Source organism: Myripristis murdjan, chromosome 21, assembly GCF_902150065.1.
Source record: "Myripristis murdjan chromosome 21, fMyrMur1.1, whole genome shotgun sequence".
NCBI classification, from domain to species: domain Eukaryota; kingdom Metazoa; phylum Chordata; class Actinopteri; order Holocentriformes; family Holocentridae; genus Myripristis; species Myripristis murdjan.
Window position 1 is genome coordinate 23,812,797 of NC_044000.1, and position 21,158 is coordinate 23,833,954.

Here is a 21,158-nt window from a genome sequence, read left to right on the forward strand (position 1 = left end):
GTGTCGTCCTCTCATTTTCTCTATTCATACTTATGATGTATATCTTTTATTCATTATCCAGTACGAGTCCACCCCTTCCCTTTGCCACGGACAAGTTTCACACTTCATGACTGCAACAGCAGCTGAAATTTAATGTTCTTTAATATGAAACATGCCAACACAACCAGCTGGGTAACAGATTATTTTTTTTTATTAACAGACATCATGAAAATGTCGACAGTAACAAAATTTTTAGTCCATTTAAAAAAATAAAAAGTGGGTCGGATAGACAAGACTCCTCCCACAAAATAACTTAATGAGGGGGAGGGTAAGAGGAAAAAGGAGGTTGTGCTCCAACACTGAAAATGTAGCCTATGTTCCACCCTTCCTTGCAGTATTTTCTTTTCTGAAACACTTTGAACCAGGAAAAACTGGCTTTGAGCAGTGCAGCTTTTGCCAATCAGGTCATGTTACATCAGTTAATATTACATCAAGGAAAAGGGAACATCAGAAACATTTTACATAGTATTAAAATGGGGGCATGTCACAAAGCAGGATCAGAGAGTTAGCCAACAAACCTTCCTAAATATTCTGAAATAACATTTCAGAGGCCATATAGAGAGAGAAATAGCATAACTTACTGCTAGTACACTTACAAAAGCTAGGTTTTAAGTTTCTTTGATCACTACTACACAAGCCACGTCTATGTTATGTGTTTTTTTTTATAGCATTTTGAAGTCAGCAGGCTAATTTAGTGATCCATTCCATGGGATACCCCCAAACCAGCTGGTAAGCAACACAAGCAGATAGAAAACAGAAGCAACAGGGAAGACAGAGAAACAGAAAAAGTGAAGCACCATCAGAAAACATGATAGTGAATTAAAAGACAGGGAGGTGGGGTTATATACAAGAGGGGGGGGCGGCTGTCAGTGTGTGCCTTTTGTCAACAACACAGATCACCATGATTACATAGGTTTGCAAATCCAGCTGCTCAAAAGATTAAAGCAAATATTTCCCTACAGGAGTAGTGTGAGAGCACGGCTGAATCCAGAGACGACTGCATCTGCCCTGTGGCGTAGACACGAGTGTGAATCTCAGTGGACAGAGAAGGCTGCAAAAGTGGAAAATCCCATCTCATCCCTTTGCAGGCATGGCTGGACTCTGAACCCAATAACCTAAAACCTTACGTCCTTTGAGACACACACAGGTGACTAAGGAGGAGGGACATAAACAGCGCTGCTGGACAGGAGCCATAATACACTGTAGTGTGTTTGAGTGTGTGTGCTGTATGTGGAGGTGTTTGAATGCCGGTAACTTGAATGAATCTCCTCTGTAGTGTGTGTAAAATTTCATTTCAATGTGAGTGTGTGCGTGTGCGTGTTGTTTGTGTGTGTGCGTGCACGTGTCTCCCTTATGGCAGCAGTTGTATCTTAGGCCTCGCTCTCCCCAGCCGATGAGGTGTTCTGCACTTCCTCTTCCAGAATGGGGACGATCAGGTTGTCCTTGGACATCAGGTTGTACTTCATTACGAAACGTGTGAACCGGTGACACAGGAACGTTTCATTCTGCACACACACAAACACACAGAGTGAATTAACAAACACTTTATCCTGTACTTTGGACATTCTCTGGTCCATTCTCTGGTCTAAAAGTAGTTTTAAGTAAACAGGGCTCAAACCTTGAATGATGCAAAGCCACTCATGTTCAGCGAGGCAGGTATAATTAGCAGAACTTTTAGTGAGAGACGTGAGCTGACACAAAACGTTGGCTTGATGTCTCCCAGACTTGAACCAAAACCAAACCAAAACTAACTAATGACATAATGCAAAACCAAGACCAAGAGATTGCTACAATTTCGTTGTATTTTGTATGTTATGGCAATAAAGGAATTCTATTCTATTAATGTAATACAGTACATCATCTATGGTTTGGGATATTGTTATACTGTGATATGGCAGAACTGCTCTCTTTTCCTGGTTTTAAAGGCTGTACTACAAGGATGCACTTTCTTCAACTTATTGTACTGTTGTCGCTGTTATTCGCCTCTACCTGCTTGGTCATCATATCCACATTACTTGTGATTGTTTGGTCAATAATCTCTTGTGTGTGTAAGCTTCTTCTGAAACAACGTCATCCTTGCAATATCTTCACAATTATTACCCTAAATGGTAAATGGACTACCTTTATAAAGTGCTTTTCTAGTTCTACCAACCACTCAAAGCACTTTGCAATGTATGACTCACGCCCCCCCTTTCACATACACATTCACAGACTGATGACAGAAGATGCCACCTCCTCATCAGAAGCAGTTACAGGTTCAGTCTTGCTCCATCAGCTAATCATGTAATTAATTGTGCAATGAATGTTGAAATAACTGTTGAAATAATTGCTGACAGCTGTACCTGTTCTTTTAAGATGAAAAATTTTCCAAAATGAGGATATTTTAAGTTTGGCTACTCTAATCTCATCTACTTATCCTGTTTACAAGCCTTCATTCCCATTCCCAAGTAATGTGAGACTACTGCAAGAAAATCATAGTTGACTACAAGCTCTCGTACCCTTGAGATTAAGCTTGGATTTTAGGGAATAATATGCAGATCTCAAGAGAGCTTTCTATTCATCAGTGGCACACCATGGGGGATAAAATAATGTATTTAGGATTTATAAGAACTGTCTTGGGACTTCATTTTAGCTCTCGGGCCAAGGAAACTCACCTCATACTTATCAAATATCTGACGGTGATGGAAGTAAGCGTGAGAGAATATCCTATAGATACGACGGCAGACAGAGCCTAGCTTGGCCACCGACGACTCCTTGATGCTAACCCTGGGGACACAAACAGCAGTTGCATGATCTTGGTTTTCTTCACAACAAGTCCAATTTAATTCCATATTATTCCCACGGTGACTGACCTGCTGGGGAAGTATTTGTTGCTGTTGAGAAGGCAGGCAGCTCCGTCCAGCGTGTGCCTGGTGTAGTCGATGGCAGGGCACTGAGGACATAGCAAGGGGAAAACAAACAAAACAAAACATAAAAAACAAAGACGGCTTACTGTACAAGTAGGAGAAAACATGAATTAGGAGTTGCCTCACATGAAACCAAACCCAAATAAATCATGCTCCAGAGAAGGGTGACATTTATGTTGTTGATAGTAGCCTTTTGAGGTGACAGGCAGTATCCTTAATCTCAAAAATACATAATGCTTGCAGTAAACAGAGTAACTTTAGAGTGAACCACAACCCTCTAACAGAAAACACATGAGAACATGATGATGACCCAGAATGGCCTTTAAGCAGCAGCTGAGCAGAGGGACAGGACTGACCTCTTTGGGCGTCTTGTGGGCAGCACATAGAAAGATCCACTGCTCTGTGGCTGTCATCTGGGTGCAGGTGTCTGGGTGGCACTCACTCTGAGGGCACAGAGGAAGAGAGACATTTTGTTAATCCTACTTTAAAGACATCTTCCTTAAAAACAAAGGAATAAATCCACTCTCATGTAGCTTTACAATCTTATATATCAACCTGTGACATGTATTGTATACCATGAGTTATTTTGTGATTCACTGTTGTGATTTACATTTTTGGTCTACAGTTGTTTTAACTTTGAGGGACTGACACCAAACCCCGACATTTCCCACTGATGTGGGAGATATTACTTTTTCTGCTATCAGATTCCATTGTAACCCCAATGCAATTGCACTGCTATCTGCAGAAACAATGGAAATTGGCCAGGAATGGTATAGGTATACATGGATTTGTTTTTTTTCCCCTTCAACAAATGTGTTACAGGTTCAGAGTATTGTCACCTTCAGCTATGTTGCTGATACAAGTTATCAGTTTTAGGACACTTGCCTGAGTAGAAGTGACAACATACATCAAAATAATTCATGTAGTCTGCCACAAGCACTAAACTACTAACCTCTATCGGCTAAATTTAATTAATCTTCCCTCAGGGCTCAGGGAGTGTGACATATTGCCTATGCACTGTGGAGGAGGCCAGTGAGTGATTACTCCATGGAAATAGCTGCTACACAAACTGTTGCTACAGGGTTTATTTTAAGTTAGTTGTACTGTATGTTTTAACCCATGAATAAATGTGCCGTAGAATATAAACAATAAAACTGAAAATGATACAAAACATTTCATTTTTGGAGTAATCGTCTTACTTTGGACAATAACAGGAGTAAAATACAGAGTTAACAGAGAGCACAGAGCAAACGATGAGCGGCACATGGATTGTTTTAGTTGACTGGTAGTGCTGCCTTCCTTTAAGACCTTAAATTTGAAGTTATCACCCAGTTCCTTACACTTAACACTCATTAAACTTTGAGACAGCAGGACCTAACTGCCCAGTGTCCTAAAATAAGAGACACTCTGGTGGGTGGAGCACACTTACTTGCAATTTAACTGCTAATCCATTGAGCTCCAGGCAGAACTGCCTACAGTTGAGACACACAGAGACAACAAGAGACAGAGCACAGAAAAAAAAGACAATATGAGCGTATGATTTAATAAAATGTGCACATAAGCTATCAAGATAGTAATGATGGTCGTCTCTGTACCTGAGGTGCTCGTACTTCCACACGCCCTCGTCCTGGCCCTCTGGAGGCTCCAGGATCTTGTCGATGTTGGAGCAGTCCGACCGAATGTTCTGCTGAATGTACTGTAACAAGAGACAGAAAGATCAAGACCAAAAAGCATCATCAGTAGGGGTGTAATCATACGTTTAGTTTATGAATTTCTCTGATACACTGTACAGGGCTCACAATATGACACTGTCACAATATTGGAAATTACAACAAAACACACTCGATGATGGATCAGCTCCAGTTCAGACTTCCCTCAAATGAAGTGTGAATCAGCAAAGAAAGATATGTCTCACTACTTAGACATGACACCGGCTACCGGGGGGAACACTGCTAGTTTTTTGCCTCACAATACACTGTCCCATGATATATTGCCACAGGCCTGATAACTACTAGAGGTGGGGGGAAAAAAATCATACAGTATAGTATTGCAATATTTTAAGTGGCAATATCAATACACGGATGCAAACTATCAATATTGTATCATGCTTGAAATGAGATGCACAGAATGAAAACTATATCTTTATTAAGTTTTTCCCTTGGCGACATAATTTGCATTTGAAAAAAAGGTTGATAAATGGCAATATAATCACAACTTGTTATCCCAATACTCAGCACATTGAAAAATGTTTAAAAACACAGTACAGTTATATGGTGACTTAAGTATTGTGATAACATCGTATTGTGGGGCCTCTGGTGAGTCCCACCGCTTATAGTTACCATGTCATATGATGTAGGGATGTGTGTACAGATTTATGGCAAGATATTTCCTTGCTATACAATAATAAATCTATTTCAAATAACCAACACTGAAGGGAAATGTTGCACAAATTTGTTTCAAGATTTTTCTATCATGCCTCTTGGCCCAAGGTAAAAAAAAAAAAAAAAAAGAGTAGAGGGGTGAGGACACACAGGCTGACCCCACCCCCTCTTCTCTGTCACACACACATACACATACACATATATATCATGCAAACACACCTGTTGGACAGCCAGGGTGCTGTCCATCTCCTCAAATGATTCATCCGGCCAGTTGTAGAAATCCTAAGAATGGAGGAAGGGCAAATTTAGTCGACACTCAGCTGACCCGGCCAGCGTAGTGACATGCCTGCCGCTAAATACCAGCTGACGTAAACCAACATTAATGTGAATGAGGCTGAATGTCTCTGTCACCGTGTAATATCTGAAGAAACACACGACTGGAGGAAAATATAAAGATAATTAACTCACGTTTGGAGACGAGCAAAAGCCTCACAATAGCTAGCAGCGTCAGCGAGTGAGTTTTGCTAAATAAGTGAAGTTTTAGTGTTACATGTTCAGCACAAAGCCTAAAGCTGAAGTCAGCAGAGTTTATCTGTTATTAGTTTATCTAGCTAGCTAGGTTGAGTTACATTGCTAACGGCTATAGAGGAGGGGGGAATAGCAAGTTAGCTGGGACGAGACCATTTCCTGTAACGTCAAATGAGACAAGAGGGGCTTCGTTTGGCCGCGGCTGTGTTTGGATACTAAGCATCAACTTTATAGACTAGAGGGCTTTTTAAAAATGATTCTGCAAAGCGGGTTTTATGTCTTAAAAGCGCGGCATAAACAATACACAAGTCAAGCGAGATAGCTGCTACGCTCCTGGAAATAGACGGAGCCCGAGTCAGCTGTCTATCTCCAGGCGAGGCCCTTCCTTTATGCTGTCTGTGAGCCGGGTGTCGATAAAAGACGAGGCGGTAATGAGAGCCAGACAGGTGGATGTGCTCGCCGGGTTGGTTCAGGGTGGTTTTCTGGTGTTTAGGAAGCGAGGGAGCGTACCTTTGCCTTGGTTCCAGGCCGATTCCTCCTGAGAACTGCAGTACCCTCCGCCATGACCATCTCGACAGAATACCCGGATGCTTCTGAGGCGCTGTGTTGTACCGGCGGAGAGCGAGACACGGATGTGATTGGAGCACGAGCACGAGCACGCACGCACTCTCTCTCTCTCTCTCTCTCTCTCTCTCTCTCTCACTCACACACACACACACACACACACACACACACACACACACACACACACACACACACACACACACACACACACAGATTTCACTCTCCTAGACGAACATTATATTCGGCTGCTGTGTTTGTAGTGATGATGCTGATGCTGATGCTGATGATGATGATGAACGCATTTTTTCTTAATTAATAGTTTAATTTTACAAATCCAAATTTACAAATGAAAAAATACTGTGTTCATGAAGGAAATGGACCAATGCATGTCCGCGATTTCTTCCTCAAAAAACAAACAAACAAACAAACAAACAAACAGACAAAAAAACATCAAAACAATTAATGTGGCAAGCAATAGGTTTTTTAAAAAATATATATATTTATTTATTTAGTTATTGTTAGGTATGTTTCTTTTTCTGTATTTTTCTTGGACTTTATCTTCTTTGTTTATGACTTGAAGACGTAAAGATTTACAAAAGTTATTATAATTAACTAAAACTTCACTAAAAGCTAAAACTAGGTGTGAAAAAAACATTTTAGTTAAATGACATAAAAACTAACTGAAAAGATGTTGTGCACTTACAAAATTAAAATAAAATGACCTGTAGGACTTGACAACAGTTCAACAGTGCAATATCCCTGTGCATATATGGTATATGTAAGTATACTTCATCTATATACATTTATATAATGCACATAGTTTTGTTACAAATTTCGAAAGTCACATATTTCTCATATATATATATATATATATTTTTTTTTTTTTTTAAACTTCTTCTCTTGAGAATTTGAATTTTGTAAGTAACCCAATTTCCCCTCAGGGATCAATGAAGTATTTCTGATTCTTATTTTTAAATTAAATTTAAATTTTAAAATAAAAACACACACACACACACATCACATTAACTTAGTACTTATACAAACAAAAAAACGTGATTTCAGCTAAAACGCAGTAAAAACAGAAGCTCCAGCTACAATCATTACCTGGAAAACCAACATAAAAATGAATTCAGAAAATTAAATTTCTTATAAACGCAGGCGGCCACTTTCCTCCAGTGACAGATTTAAATCAAACGAGGCTAAAAGTCTCTTTTCTTACATAACTTGGTATAATACTATCAACTGTTGTAAACTATGAATGTCCTATGATAGATTTATGCAAGGAAAAGATGTGGAGGCCCTCCAAGCCTAAAAAATGAAGGTTAAACTAGGATTATAAGGGTTTACCCTCTACTGTACCCCTGTACTTTATTATCCAACATCTTTCTTGTAATTTCCAGGAGCAGCACTGAATCATGAGGCAACAGGCGGCATTCAACAGTTCACTTTTATTATTGTAACAAAAACATGATTAGAATTATTTACAATTGAATGACATAGAAAAAAGAAAACAGACATGTGTATGAGGCGACCGTATCTCTTCTCTTCAGGGATGGATAGGAACTTTACATGTTCTACAGCAAAAAAAAAAAAAAAAAAAAAAAAAGACTTAATCTACATATTTTCCCAGGATATCTGCATCGCGGAACAGGAAATAGTCCTAGAGAGCAGAAGAGGAGAGGAGAAATTAAACCAAGAACACAACAAGAGTTCTGGGAATGCAAAAAAGTATGAGAGGATAAAAACTAAAAGTCAGCTGTACCGTACCTTGTTGTCCAGGATGACTTTAGTTCCACCGTACTCTGGGAGGAGGACCTTCTCTCCAACCTTAACGCTCATTGGCTGCAAGTTACCTTTCTGGTGAGAGTAAAAAACAAAACAAAACAAAAAAAAAAACAAATTAAAGAAAGTGTCCATTACACTCTTCATCCTTCATCTGACCAGTGGAGTTGGGACGATACACTTATATTTTTCGCAATTTGATACTATCATGATACTTGGGTGCTTTCTGGAGTATCCTCTAGTTTGTGTGTGTAAAGTTTCTTGAGGCTTTGATTATCCTAAAGGTCGCGGTATGTCATTTTATACAGTGACGTCAAGTTTGAAAAAATGGTCTCGCCACAGTGAAGATTTCTTAGTTCGTCTAGTTTCATGTGATACCATATCTTTACTTTAAAATTCATTCAAATCAGTAATCAATTTAAAAGATCATAAAAAAAAAGAATTGCAATATTTAAGTGAATTGATTTTTGCCTATACCAACTGACAAGAACAAATTGAAATATTTACATGTAGCAGGCAGACCAGTCAGACTTGTATTTGCCTAATGTATATGCACGCCTTAGTAACGAGGTGAGAAATAGTCACTACCTGATTGACTGAGCCGGGTCCTACTGCCACCACTGTGGCCTGCAGCACTTTGCCCTGCGACTTCTCTGGCAGCATGATGCCACCCTTCGTCACCGTCTCTGCCGCCAAGCGCTCCACAAGCACCCGGTCGAACATGGGCAGGAATTTTCTAAAGGCCTGTAAGCAATGAGAGAAGGACAGAGAGAGAGAAAGAGAGAGGGGGGATGAGGTTAAAACAGGCTGACTCATCCTGTTTAAGCAGGAACTACATAAAATTAAGAAAGTAAAATTGACTGGACTATTTTGTGGGGTCTTTAAAACAGACCATCAATGACTAAGAAACAATATTTTCTTCTTCATGACACCATTTGAAGAAAAAAAAAATCTGCTCATTTGCTGTAGTAACCAAATACGACCACTAGAGGGCTGTCATGAATCAACAGAGTAAAGCTGAAGCACCTTGTCACTCTTGTGCAACACACAGTCCAAAGTAAAAAGACCCCCATGAAGACAGGGTGGGTTTCGCAACATGCCACCACTCACAAATACCAAGGACCCCCCTCCTTCTCTTTACATATGATTTTTGTTCTTTTTTTTTCTTCTTCTTCTTACAGAGTAATTACAAAGCTAAAACATTTCCACATTCATCCATCTATTAAAAACACGTGACACAATCCGAGCTCAGGTTGTGGTTAATCAGTCATAAAGTATAAAACTTGTTGTTAAAATACAAGCCTGACTACTCAAGAGTTGTGGCTGCTCTGAACGAAGCAGAAAGAAGAAAAAGAAGGAAGAGAGGGAGGCTCGTTTTCAGATTTTAAGTCAGAACAGCATCTGCACAATTAGGGAGCAGCCACTGGACAGAGACAGCCTTTATACAGTCAATTACTGTAATAAACACATTTAAGAGGAACATTCCTTCATTAAGTCTTCATTACGCCATTAACTCTCCTATTATCTTTGGGCTCAAGTTGTAACCATTCAATATTTCTAAACACATGATTAACCCTTTTTTTTTCTTTTTGGCTTCATATTTCATATTAAATTTTCCTAATTTAATGAGGACATGGGTGCATATAAAATTAATGTGTTTTCAATGTCCTGTACACTTTGGTGTTTCTCTGGAGTCTATTTGACGCAAGGCCATTTTAGCAGTGTAAAACATAAGAAATAAATATTTTACACACATTTGTTTCAGCTGAGGAACCCAAGGAACCATAAAATGTCATTTATAATCTTCAAAAAAACATCCCTCTGCTTTAAGGGCCCTAACCAAACACAACCACACCTGTAGTCGCGCCAAAACCACTGAAAGTTAATGTAAGTTATATTTAAAACGGCTATTTAGGTCGTCAGCAAGGCACAAAAACGTTGGAAACAATCAGTATTATAATCATTGTCCAGAGGTTTCAATTGCTGGGGTCAAATTGACTCCAAATGATTTTAAAAAAGTAAATTTGAAGGTTAAATCTCAAAAGTGTGAAGTCTGTAAATACAACAACGAGGAACGGCAAGGGATTTGTAAGAGTAGCCAGCAGTGTGATAGCAGCAGATGTACACTTGACCTTGGATGAAGGTCGCTGGCAGAGAAAAAGTGTGTGTGGGGGTGGGCGGGTGGATGGGGAGAAGGAGGGGTCCCAACTGCAGTTAGTTGACTGGCCAGAGTCAGCAGATATTGAGAGCGGGTGGGTGGGGTTAAGGTCACTGGACTAACCCAGGTGAATGTTTAATCTGTTGACTCTCTAACCACTATCAGGAGCATCTTGGAAGTTTCTGGAAGTTGCCGCAGCGTGCAACTCCGACGAAGTGTCTATGATCTGTACACACTCTCAAAGCAGTATGTTGATAACCTTGCCCGGTGATGAAACATTCAAACGCCTCAAGGTTTCCAGCACGAGGAGATAACGCTCAAGGCTTGTTGATCTAGTTTATCTATGTTCTCATCCCAGGACTCTGCAGGATGTAACGAGGCAGTGATGATTAAACACGCCGGAGGAAAAAATATTCATCACGACGTGAAACTACTTAATAAAAAAAAAAGGGAATTGTCGGTTTACATCTGCAAACCCCATTGGTTATATTATCATTTATATCCTGCTCTACACTATTATTATTAATTTCTTCTAATGCAGCAGTCCAATTCAACTGGAATCATCCATTTTCCATTAAATTAAGTGAAATTAATTTAATTTCAGACAAAGGGAAATTAAGTTAAGAAAATCATTCAAAAGCCCAGCATGTGGTCATGTTTGACCTGACGTCGTGAGGTCAACGTGAACGTAAGCGGAAACCGGAAGTGTCTGAAGCCAGTAGCAAATTTTTTTCCCCCCTAGGATGGCGAAGTCATTCAAGTTTTCATTTTGGTTTACTGATGAAGGTTAGGGTTAGAATTAAAGGTTAAGGCTGAGGTTAGTGATAAATTGGTTATGGCTAGGATTAGGAAAATCAATGCAGGTCAGTTTGGTCATGACTTCGCCATACTAGGGGGGGGGAAAGGCATCGCAGCCAGTGGGCGATTACTTTTCCCCTCCAACGTGCAAGGACATGCACAGTGTAGTAAGTAATCACACCGACAGAAAACCACTGAAATAATACAGTGACTTCACATTGTCGGTATTTAGACAGAGCCATTTCATGAGGCTGCAATCACTCCATTCACTTCCATTCATTCTTCAGACTAGTAAGCTATATGACATCTGGAATGCTAGGTTAGGTATCCCAACACATGAGGCTGAACATTATTAACACGATCTAACCAACTGCATAATAATAACATAATAAAATTAAAGCCTTGGGAAACATTTGGTTAGATAATAAGAGTCGCTACACCTGTAAGTTTAGCATGAGGACACCGTGGAGCGCAGCGCAGGTTTACATAACGCATCATTTATATATACAAAAAAAGACATTTCTTAGTAAAAGCAATTAAATGTCACTTTTGATTCGTTCTCTTGCAGCTTGACCTTGTCGATGGAGCCACATTACCGGCAGACAACACAACATTAGCCTAGCTGCTAGCGCTAACTCAGGCATGACAGCTGGACAGAGCTAATTAGCGGACCGGGTGACTGTTTTAAAGCACACTGGAGTTTCACTTCGTAATTAATGAGAAATTATCTTACCATGTCTGCGTGTGTGTGTGAGAGAGAGAGAGAGGGAGACGGAGGTGTAGGGTCGGCGTGGAGCTGACACACTGAAGGAGAGACTCCCCACGTGAGGAAATATCCAGAACGGCTCCGCGCATGCGCACTGCGTCACCCTGAACTTGGTCGATGACCGTTCACCGCAGATTTTTATCTAGTTTTTGCTCTCACTTTCAGTCATAATAACCACTGAAACCCGTGCACTTGTAACGCGTGAACACGATATGTTTTTATTGGGCGAGATGATCATTTATGGTGATTTTTTTGGGGGGTGTTTTCACGCCATTGCAACTGGCAGCAGTGTTGCACAATGTCAACTTTGACCTCGATGTTTTTTTTCCTCCAATAGCGCTTACGAAAATTCTGGAACAGGCTGCCCCGGAACGAGCAATGACGCATAGTTTATACATTTTTTTTTTTTTTTTTTTTAAAGTGGCTTCACGATTAAACTCAAGGCCCAAACGCCCATATACATTGAGAGGTACGAGTCCCCCCCAATGTTCAGGCACTCCAAAAATGTCCCCCCCAAAAAATATTGCTGGAATATATTAGCAATTCAATGTTCAGGCATTCTCAAAATGTCTGTCCCCCCCAATGCTGAAATGGTGGTTTTGGCCCTGATTAAACTTATTATAATAATCAACAGATTTATTTTTTGTGATTGTGAAACTGTTGAACATGTGTGTGTTGGTTGCTTTCAAAGTACTTACTAACAGAATAATTTTCAAAAAAAAAAAAAAAAAATAGACAAAGACTGAAGACTAACAAGTACTTACAAATTACTCCTATTTTTTTTTTTTTTTTTTTCAAATTTTGCGAACAACTGTAAGAGTATTTTGACATTTCAAAGTTTCCTCCACTTAATTAACAGACCCTGATTTTTTTTTTTCATAGCATACATTCTGTTATTTGTTCATGGTAATTTATTGCTATATAATTTTTGCACTGACATATTTAAAAAAAAATAGAAACATGTATACTTCGTGGACTTGAATTTACTCAAATAAAGGGGAGAAATTAATTTAAAAAAAAAAAAAAAAATCCGTCTTTAATTTTGCTTTTATTCATGGTCCGGGGCGCGCACCGGTAAATTACCCGGATGTGATAGGCCATGTGCCGCCCCGTCTCGAAGAATCAGTCGCTCCACACCGCTGTCCTGTCCTCCACACGTTATATCATTCAGAGCGCCAGACGTGCAAATTGTACCACCTGCTAGCCTTCAAACTCACAAGTAAGTACGGACATTTCCTTTAAAACCACCTACAGCCTCCTGCTTTACTTGGTTTTAAATATCCGAGTCATTATCTACCGCCCGGTGAGGTTTAACGCAACACTTTGAAGGCATGGTAGCTTCGCTTGTTCGTAGCTAGCGGGCTAATTTTCTTATTCCTCAACGACAAGGGCACGTAAGTTATACGAGATAAATGTTGCTGCAGAAACTGTTTAGCCGGCTAGCTCGGTAGCTATCATTTTTATATGCGATTAACATTTAATTGAATTATGGCAGCGGGTTATGGGTGTCATGTCGTGTCTGCACTGAACGGACCTTTAAGTGATTTTCTGCGCAAAAAACTGTCTGTATTGTGTTGTCAACCTGGGTGACAATGGGGAATAGACATTTCAATCGCTTGCAGGTACCAGTGAGAGTACTTTTTAAAAATTATTATCATATTTTATTTATCATGATGCAAGAATAGCTGCCGCTTTCACAGAGCGGGGTTTGTAGAGGCAGTTCCGCACATGCTCTTACAATTTGACCTTGTGACGCACGACCTGGAGAGCACACGTGGGGGGAACCAGGAACCAGTTTGGGGTTACATCAAATAATCTGATAATCCAATAATGATCGAGATCAGATCAGCTGCAAATACCTCTTGATTCTTACTTATTGATCTACTAATTATACTGTCAGTCGATCCCAGGTATAAATACAGCAGTGTTTGAATTGGCACATCTTGGAAGCATAGATGTTTAAGGTTGACAGTTTGTCCTCAGGGCCTTGGGATGACAGCAAATGTCATGTAATACAAATACATAAAATTGACTCTATAATGTACTCCACGTAGATGATTATGCATTTTATTGCAGGTATTGCATGAGGGTTGAAGGTATTTTGCAAGTTTTAAATTAAAAGCGGCATTATTAACACTTTCATGACTGCGGAAGATGGTTTAACTCTTCACTGGAGTTATATCACTTTGTAAGTGTGTCTTGCATTTGGAGATTGCAGGGATGTTTCGCTATTCATAAGAGGATGTTCATTCATTCACTGGTTGAAGGTCCTGCAGTGAGTGCCATTGGTCACCACTAGGGGCAAAGTTAACCATTCTCACATGCTAACTTTGTCCTTGGTAACATCGGGGGGAGGGGAAGAGTGTAACTTGATGAATGGTTGAGTGCACATCAGAATATATCTACAATCACATGCATCTAATTTCAGTGGCTACCCCGATTCTTGACACATTTGTCCAGCCCCTCCTCTAATATGAAGATTTGACTCGCGCTGCCTTGGTTTAGGACGCGTGGCCTCAGACATATCTGATTAAATTTCCCTCTGTCTCTTTTCTTCACCTCAGAGATGTTTCGTTTACCGACAGTCATGAGGCAGGTGAGGCCAGTGTGCAGGGCTCTGGCCCCTCACCTCACACGAGCCTACGCTAAGGATGTAAAGTTTGGAGCTGATGCCCGCGCCCTCATGCTGCAGGGAGTGGATCTGTTGGCTGATGCTGTGGCTGTTACCATGGGCCCAAAGGTAAGGCAGGTGTCACCCACTCACCACCTTGAACCTGCTTTCCTCTCACTTAGCTATTTCTCTCATCCCAACGCCTCTTCTTGCGTCTCCTCCAGGGCCGCACAGTCATTATCGAGCAGAGCTGGGGCAGCCCAAAGGTCACCAAGGACGGTGTGACGGTGGCCAAGAGCATCGACCTGAAGGACAAGTACAAGAACATCGGTGCCAAGCTGGTGCAGGATGTGGCTAACAACACCAATGAGGAGGCTGGTGACGGCACTACCACCGCCACCGTCTTGGCACGTGCCATCGCCAAGGAGGGCTTTGACACCATCAGCAAAGGCGCCAACCCGGTGGAGATCCGCCGCGGTGTCATGTTGGCTGTGGAGACGGTCATCAGTGAGCTGAAGAAGCTCTCCAAGCCAGTCACAACCCCAGAGGAGATTGCACAAGTAAATATCAATAATGCTCCGGCGGATGATGAATTAATCCAATCAAAACTGTTAGAACATTATTATATATATTTAATATTCGGAAAGGGTGATGTATTTAATCCGAATGCAACACTGAAAGTAGAATTTATTATCTTACTGTCTTTCAGGTCGCTACCATCTCAGCCAATGGAGATGAAGAGATTGGCAACATCATTTCCAATGCCATGAAGAAAGTGGGCCGCAAGGGAGTCATCACTGTCAAGGTGAGCGTCAGCATTTCAGTTGCCGTCGAAAATAAGACTCTTACTGTCCAAAGATCACTGAATAGAATAGAATAGTGGAAAGCTGTTATTGTCATCGTACAAGTACAACGAAATTAGGAGTGCTCCCCCTGGTTAGAGCAATTAATAAGACAATTAAAGACAGATAGTAAGCACATATCCAATAAGTATGAAACTAAAATAAATACTATGAAAATATATATATTGTTCTTAAAACATTTTGTATTGCACTAAAATATTGCATTTAAAAATTAAAAGTGTCTCAGCAGACGACAGCATTTCTCTATAGTGTATGTGTTTTGCTGGAGTTAAGAGTTCAATAATTATAAGATCCATTTGAATACAGCTAGAGAACAGAATCTGCTGTCTTTGTTATTATGTGAGTTGATGTAATTAATGCGTGCTTTACATCTCAGGACGGGAAGACGTTGCACGATGAGCTGGAGATCATCGAGGGTCTGAAGTTCGATCGTGGTTACATCTCTCCCTACTTCATCAACACAGCCAAAGGTAAAGGTGCTCATGTTGGCCACCTGCACAACCTGTACTGTACACGCTGGAGAGTGGCTTTGAGATGTATCAGAAAATGTGTCAGGTACCATGTTTAACCTGCTCTTTCTTTGTCCCACCAGGTCAGAAGTGTGAGTTCCAAGATGCCTACCTGCTGCTGAGTGAGAAGAAGATCTCCAGTGTCCAGAGCATCGTACCTGCCCTGGAGATCGCAAACCAGCACCGCAAACCCCTGGTCATTGTGGCCGAGGATGTGGATGGAGAGGCCCTGAGTACCCTGGTTCTCAACAGGTACATTCAGTGTCTGCTTACGGGTCCTACTTAAAGAATTAGTGTTTGTTAGTAACATTTCCTGCTGAATTGATCATTTTAAGATGTACTAGAACACAATTACTTGGTAACAGATTTTAAAAGAGGGCGTAGCACTGCTGAATATGTTTTTGTTTAAAACACAAAACTATAATTGAGATAGTGTGCTGTCCAAAAAGCCCTTTAGGTCTTGTTTAAGGTAAACGCCGTTCATAGAAAGTCTGCATTGTTTGATGTGATGGAAGGCAAAATGAATGTCTTTATTTGCAGGCTGAAGGTTGGGCTCCAGGTGGTGGCAGTCAAGGCTCCAGGCTTTGGAGACAACAGGAAAAACCAGCTGACGGACATGGCCATTGCCACTGGAGGCACTGTAAGTCCACTCTTATCTCCTGACAAACTCGGAATTACCGGGCTATAGTATATAATTTTGATATAACTTAACAGAGCATGTGACAATAAAATCATTGTCCCTGCCTCTCTTCAGGTGTTTGGTGATGAGGCTCTTGGCCTGGCCCTGGAAGACATCCAACCTCATGACTTTGGCAAGGTTGGTGAGGTGCAGGTGACCAAGGATGACACCATGCTGCTTAAGGGAGGGGGCAGCTCGGCCGCCATCGAGAAGCGGGCAGCGGAGATCATTGAGCAGCTGGAGAACACCACCAGTGACTACGAGAAGGAGAAACTCAATGAGAGGCTGGCCAAGCTGTCTGACGGAGTCGCTGTTCTCAAGGTGAGGAGAGCAGGCTGTAAGAAGAAGAGATGGAACTGTTGATCATCAATATCTAGAGATGACAGGATTGCTACATGTCCCTCGGTTCAGTCCAGGGTTATTTTTATAGCACATTTTTATACAACTGAATGCAGTGCACTTCACAACACAAATTTGGAGGGGGATGAATATAGATAGCTACAGGGACCATAAAAGCTAAAAGCAGCCTCACCATAGGCTTTCATTCTGGGAACAAGTAAAAGGAGAGAGTCACAGGACCTTGGGGCTCTGGCACAGATATGTCTGACAGGGGTTGGCAAAACATAGAAGCAAGATGATGCAGAGCTTTAAAAACTCACAAAACAATCTAAAAATTGTTAGGGAAGCGATGAATGGATTTTATAACAGGAGTGGTTAAAACTCCAGTGGCAGCAGTCTGTAACTTATAACTGCCCAAGGTCTTTTTGGGCACTCCAGCAAGGACAGCTTCAATAGTCAGGCCTACTCATAATAAAATGAGTGCATTTTCTCTTTGTCATCTTGCATCTCTCTTTGTCATTGTTCTGACTTAGGAAATGTTTCTCAGGTGAAAAAGGCAGTTTTAGCGCCATTATGGATATGAGGCATAAAGTCCCTGTCAGTGACACCTAACTTATTATCCTGTGAGTTTCACCTGTTTCCTCATAAACTGAGGCAAACAGATCGCAGACATCAAGGAACTGATTTGAAGATGGCACTAATTCACGATCACTATTGTCTTATCGTGGAGGAGCAAAGTTAAGTGACGCCTGTAATCTATTATAGATTGGAGGAACAAGTGATGTGGAGGTGAATGAGAAGAAGGACCGTGTGACAGACGCTCTGAATGCCACGCGGGCGGCTGTAGAAGAGGGCATCGTACCCGGCGGAGGCTGTGCCTTGCTACGTTGCATCCCTGCCCTCGACGCCATCAAACCTGCCAACCAGGACCAGAAGATTGGTGAGTAGACCACCAAACGCATGCAAAAAAAAGTTGCAGAAAAAAACACAAAATCCTACTGATTTGCAGTTTACTCCTTTTTTTCCCCCCCCAACAGAATATATCTCGTACATTTGAGTAGAAGTAGGATTAGTCTGATTTCTTATCGTCTCTTCTTTGTTCCCATCAGGTGTGGAGATCATCAGGAAGGCTCTCCGTATCCCTGCCATGACCATCGCTAAAAATGCAGGTGTGGAGGGCTCATTAGTAGTGGAGAAGATCCTGCAGGGAGGAGCTGAGCTGGGCTACGATGCTCTGCAGGGAGAGTACGTCAACATGGTGGAGAAAGGCATCATTGACCCCACCAAGGTATGTGCAAAGACATTTTGGACACACAGTGAAAGCAACAGCGGACAACAACCAATAGAATTTGTGCAATGAGGAGACTGGTCACATCCTTAAAAATCTTTTTAAAAATCTCTCACTCTTTCTCCATGCTACCAATATCAGTCACCCCACTGCAGAATACACATGAGGTGGCAATATACACTGTGTGGAGCACATGTCAAGTCATCTAATATAAATGTTAAAATTAAACAAAACAATCACACAAAAACGCTAACACAAATAAAAATAATTTAAGAGCTTCATTTATTCAGAAGTATCTGTATGCTGTCTTATTATTCTGACTGTGTCACAATAGCAATGAACTCTGGCTATTCAGAGTGGCTGGCAATCAAACTGTTATGCCATCTTCATGAATTGTATAGATTTAAAATGCTCAAAATTGTTGTATGATAAATCTTTTTGATTATGATTGCTTTATTGCGTTATTAATGTGGTCTAACAAGACTGAAACGCTTGACAGTGCATTTTCTGATTTTCAGAAAGTCTATAAATTAAACAAATGAAACATCAGATCGTCACATTGAACAGGCAAATCTGGTTTGATTTGAAGTTCTGAGTTGGGAACAAGCCCGAACGTTGTAAGAGCGATAACTCGTCCCTACACATCCTGCTGGAAAAAAATAATTTAACACATGGCTTCTGTCTTTCAGGGAAGAATAGTGTTCACTCTCCCCACGTGGATTGCCCAAATTTAGACCTCTGCTGCCCCCCTGTGGTTCATTACAGAATTGTTGTAAAACTCACCCGACCTCTTTTGTCTCCCTCTACAGGTGGTGAGGACAGCACTACTAGATGCTGCAGGAGTCGCCTCCCTGCTTTCCACTGCTGAGGCTGTAGTAACAGAGATCCCCAAGGAGGAGAAGGAGATGCCGGGAGGCATGGGCGGCATGGGCGGGATGGGAGGCATGGGCGGCATGGGTGGCATGGGTTTCTAAGCCAGCCCTCCTGAAGTGCTGTACAGACTAATAGGCAGAGTGGTGCTGGAGGTGGCCGAGTGGCAAACGATCCTCCCCAGACTCCGCCACCCCTCCACCAAAACTCGCCCAAAACTGACTGGCCATGAGTTTGTTGGAGCTGCAAATGATTCATGAAACCCATTACTTCTCATGATTCTGCCTAGTCCCTCTCTCTACTGGTTTCTGGAAGAGCCAGCCTCGCCTGACCCGGCACTTCTCCGTCCCATTCCTCTCCCGGCCCACCCATACATCCAGTCTGCTCAGTTGCTGTGGATGGGAGCCCAGCGATCCCTGTGGCTGCACCAGAACCCTGTTCACACCTCTGCCCTGTCCAACAAACTATCATCATGCACACAATACTCATGTTGTTCAAAATGTAAAATGCTCAACAAAAAGAATAATGCAAATGCTGGTTATAGCATCTTGATATTCTATGGGCTAGTACTTATTAAAAATGGTCTGTGATTTATGGAAATGAGACTTGACAGAAACTAACATAGTGTACTTATTAAAGATGATGTTTATTACTACAAAGAGAGGAGGGGATCAGTGGAGAAAAGAAACCTAGCCAAGCCAGGAATGTGTCACTGTCATTTACTTTTGTTGTAATGTTTTGTTAATTCTCATTGTTTTTTTTATATCTGCATGGTTTTACCCAGTTAATGTTTTGAGTGGGTTAAAACCTAAACCATTCACTGAGTTAATTAAACCAATTTTCTTGCAGACTGTGAGCATTTTCTGTGACTTTCTCTTTGAAGTGACAATGATACTGATTCTGTAGTGTTCATCTGGTGACAGAAAAAGGACCCTTGTCTAGATTATGTCCCACTGCTTCAGCCTCCTATCTTACGGCATGATTTGGGCAAAGAGTGCCTCATTTAGTATTAAGTATTCATTAGGGGCCTGTTGAAAACCAGTGCAAAGTAAAATAATGTTTACGGAGATGTCTTGTGCAGAGCAGTGGGTCTTTTCAAGGAGTATTTTTCAACATTTTGCAGCAGTTGTCCTTTTTCATCTCATTGACTGGACAATCACACTTGCGTTGAATGCCACTGGAAGGAGAGCAGGGTCAGCTGAACAGTGCAAGAGTGGTCGTACATTATCTTGATTGTATGCCTTGTGGGAGGAGGGAGTTAGACTGGGTAGTGTCGTGGAGCTCCAGTTACAAAGCCACAAAATTTTAATGTGATTATCTTTGGTGTCCTGGTGCTGTCAAATATCAACCTTCATTTGTGCAACATTGCTCACACATTTACACATTTAACCCTGTTATGCTCTGCGTTGACCCGGTGTCACAAGTGATCATGCAAACCAGAGAAATGTCACTTCTTCAAACTAAAGTGGTGTTTCCTTTCAGACACATTCTTGTTTGCAAGAGAGCAAAAAGCAGTGATCATTCAACTTTTGTTTTGTACAATGTAGACATTGATTATTGGTGATTTGTTTATTTAATAAAACCAGTTGTTCTGATGTGTGCTGTTCATTTAAGATTGTATTATTTCACTAAGTTTAAGTGATCCCATTGGCTCAGGTAATACGGTGTGGCATCAACAAGCCAGGGATGTGGATTCAGCTCCCACCTACATGAGGCATTTGTGCATTTCTCTGAGAGGCACTTTGGATACAAGTGTACAGCTTGTGGCTTTTTTCACTTTCTTCACTAAAGGCCAAATGGCTTGAGATCATAAAGATCATAAATCATATCGGTTTCTGAGAAGAACACTTCCCCACCCAAAATCTAAATAAGGCTTTACAAGGAAAAGTATGAATCTCATGACCTTGTTTCATCATCTCAGTGACTGATAGTTACTTCTGCCATAGTTTATTCATGGTTTCTGCAGATCTTTGAATAACATTTTGGAAGACCTCTGCCAAACTATGCAAGTGACCATCACTAGTCTTTGTGTGGCATCTGTGTACACTATATAAAGTATAAAATTTCAATCATAAAT

At 41.1% G+C, this 21,158-nt stretch overlaps 2 protein-coding genes across 4 annotated transcripts; one reads left to right on the forward strand and one right to left on the reverse strand.

The window, feature by feature from the left end:
- Positions 1-167: 167 nt before the first annotated feature.
- LOC115379983 (MOB-like protein phocein) lies at positions 168-12,206 on the reverse strand. 3 transcript variants are annotated; one of them, XM_030080984.1, is made up of 9 exons: positions 11,890-12,206; positions 8,789-8,944; positions 5,546-5,608; positions 4,541-4,641; positions 4,375-4,417; positions 3,302-3,388; positions 2,892-2,971; positions 2,694-2,805; positions 168-1,544 (listed from the first exon to the last, which is right to left on the reverse strand). In XM_030080984.1, the coding sequence occupies exons 1-9, from the start codon at positions 11,890-11,892 to the stop codon at positions 1,410-1,412; spliced, it is 780 nt and encodes a 259-aa protein (XP_029936844.1). In that variant the 5' UTR covers positions 11,893-12,206; the 3' UTR covers positions 168-1,409. The 3 variants fall into 3 exon arrangements, with proteins under 3 accessions (XP_029936844.1, XP_029936842.1, XP_029936843.1); XM_030080982.1 differs by lacking the exons at positions 8,789-8,944; positions 11,890-12,206 and adding an exon at positions 6,365-6,500; XM_030080983.1 differs by lacking the exons at positions 168-1,544; positions 2,694-2,805; positions 2,892-2,971; ... (2 more) ...; positions 4,541-4,641; positions 5,546-5,608 and adding exons at positions 7,847-8,078; positions 8,186-8,275 and having other exon boundaries at positions 11,890-12,176.
- An 804-nt stretch (positions 12,207-13,010) lies between these two features.
- On the forward strand, positions 13,011-19,932 carry hspd1 (heat shock 60 protein 1). The gene is made up of 11 exons (XM_030080858.1): positions 13,011-13,141; positions 14,487-14,662; positions 14,758-15,093; positions 15,243-15,338; positions 15,773-15,866; positions 15,989-16,157; positions 16,446-16,545; positions 16,660-16,905; positions 17,689-17,863; positions 18,033-18,211; positions 19,021-19,932. Exons 2-11 carry the CDS (start codon positions 14,489-14,491, stop codon positions 19,183-19,185), a joined length of 1,734 nt encoding a protein of 577 aa, XP_029936718.1. The 5' UTR covers positions 13,011-13,141; positions 14,487-14,488; the 3' UTR covers positions 19,186-19,932.
- The last annotated feature ends 1,226 nt before the right edge of the window (positions 19,933-21,158 follow it).

Bases quoted from the DNA above. Each gene is read 5' to 3' on its own strand.
- hspd1 (XM_030080858.1), top strand. From the start codon at position 14,489: ATGTTTCGTTTACCGACAGTCATGAGGCAGGTGAGGCCAGTGTGCAGG. The intron at 16,158-16,445 runs GTACATTCAGTG...CTTTATTTGCAG, and splicing joins AGTACCCTGGTTCTCAACAG to GCTGAAGGTTGGGCTCCAGG. The intron at 17,864-18,032 runs GTGAGTAGACCA...TGTTCCCATCAG, and splicing joins CAACCAGGACCAGAAGATTG to GTGTGGAGATCATCAGGAAG.
- LOC115379983 (XM_030080984.1), bottom strand. The intron at 5,609-8,788 runs GTAGTGACTATT...CTCCATTCTTAG, and splicing joins GACCCGGCTCAGTCAATCAG to GATTTCTACAACTGGCCGGA. The intron at 2,806-2,891 runs GTCAGTCACCGT...TTGTGTCCCCAG, and splicing joins AACAAATACTTCCCCAGCAG to GGTTAGCATCAAGGAGTCGT.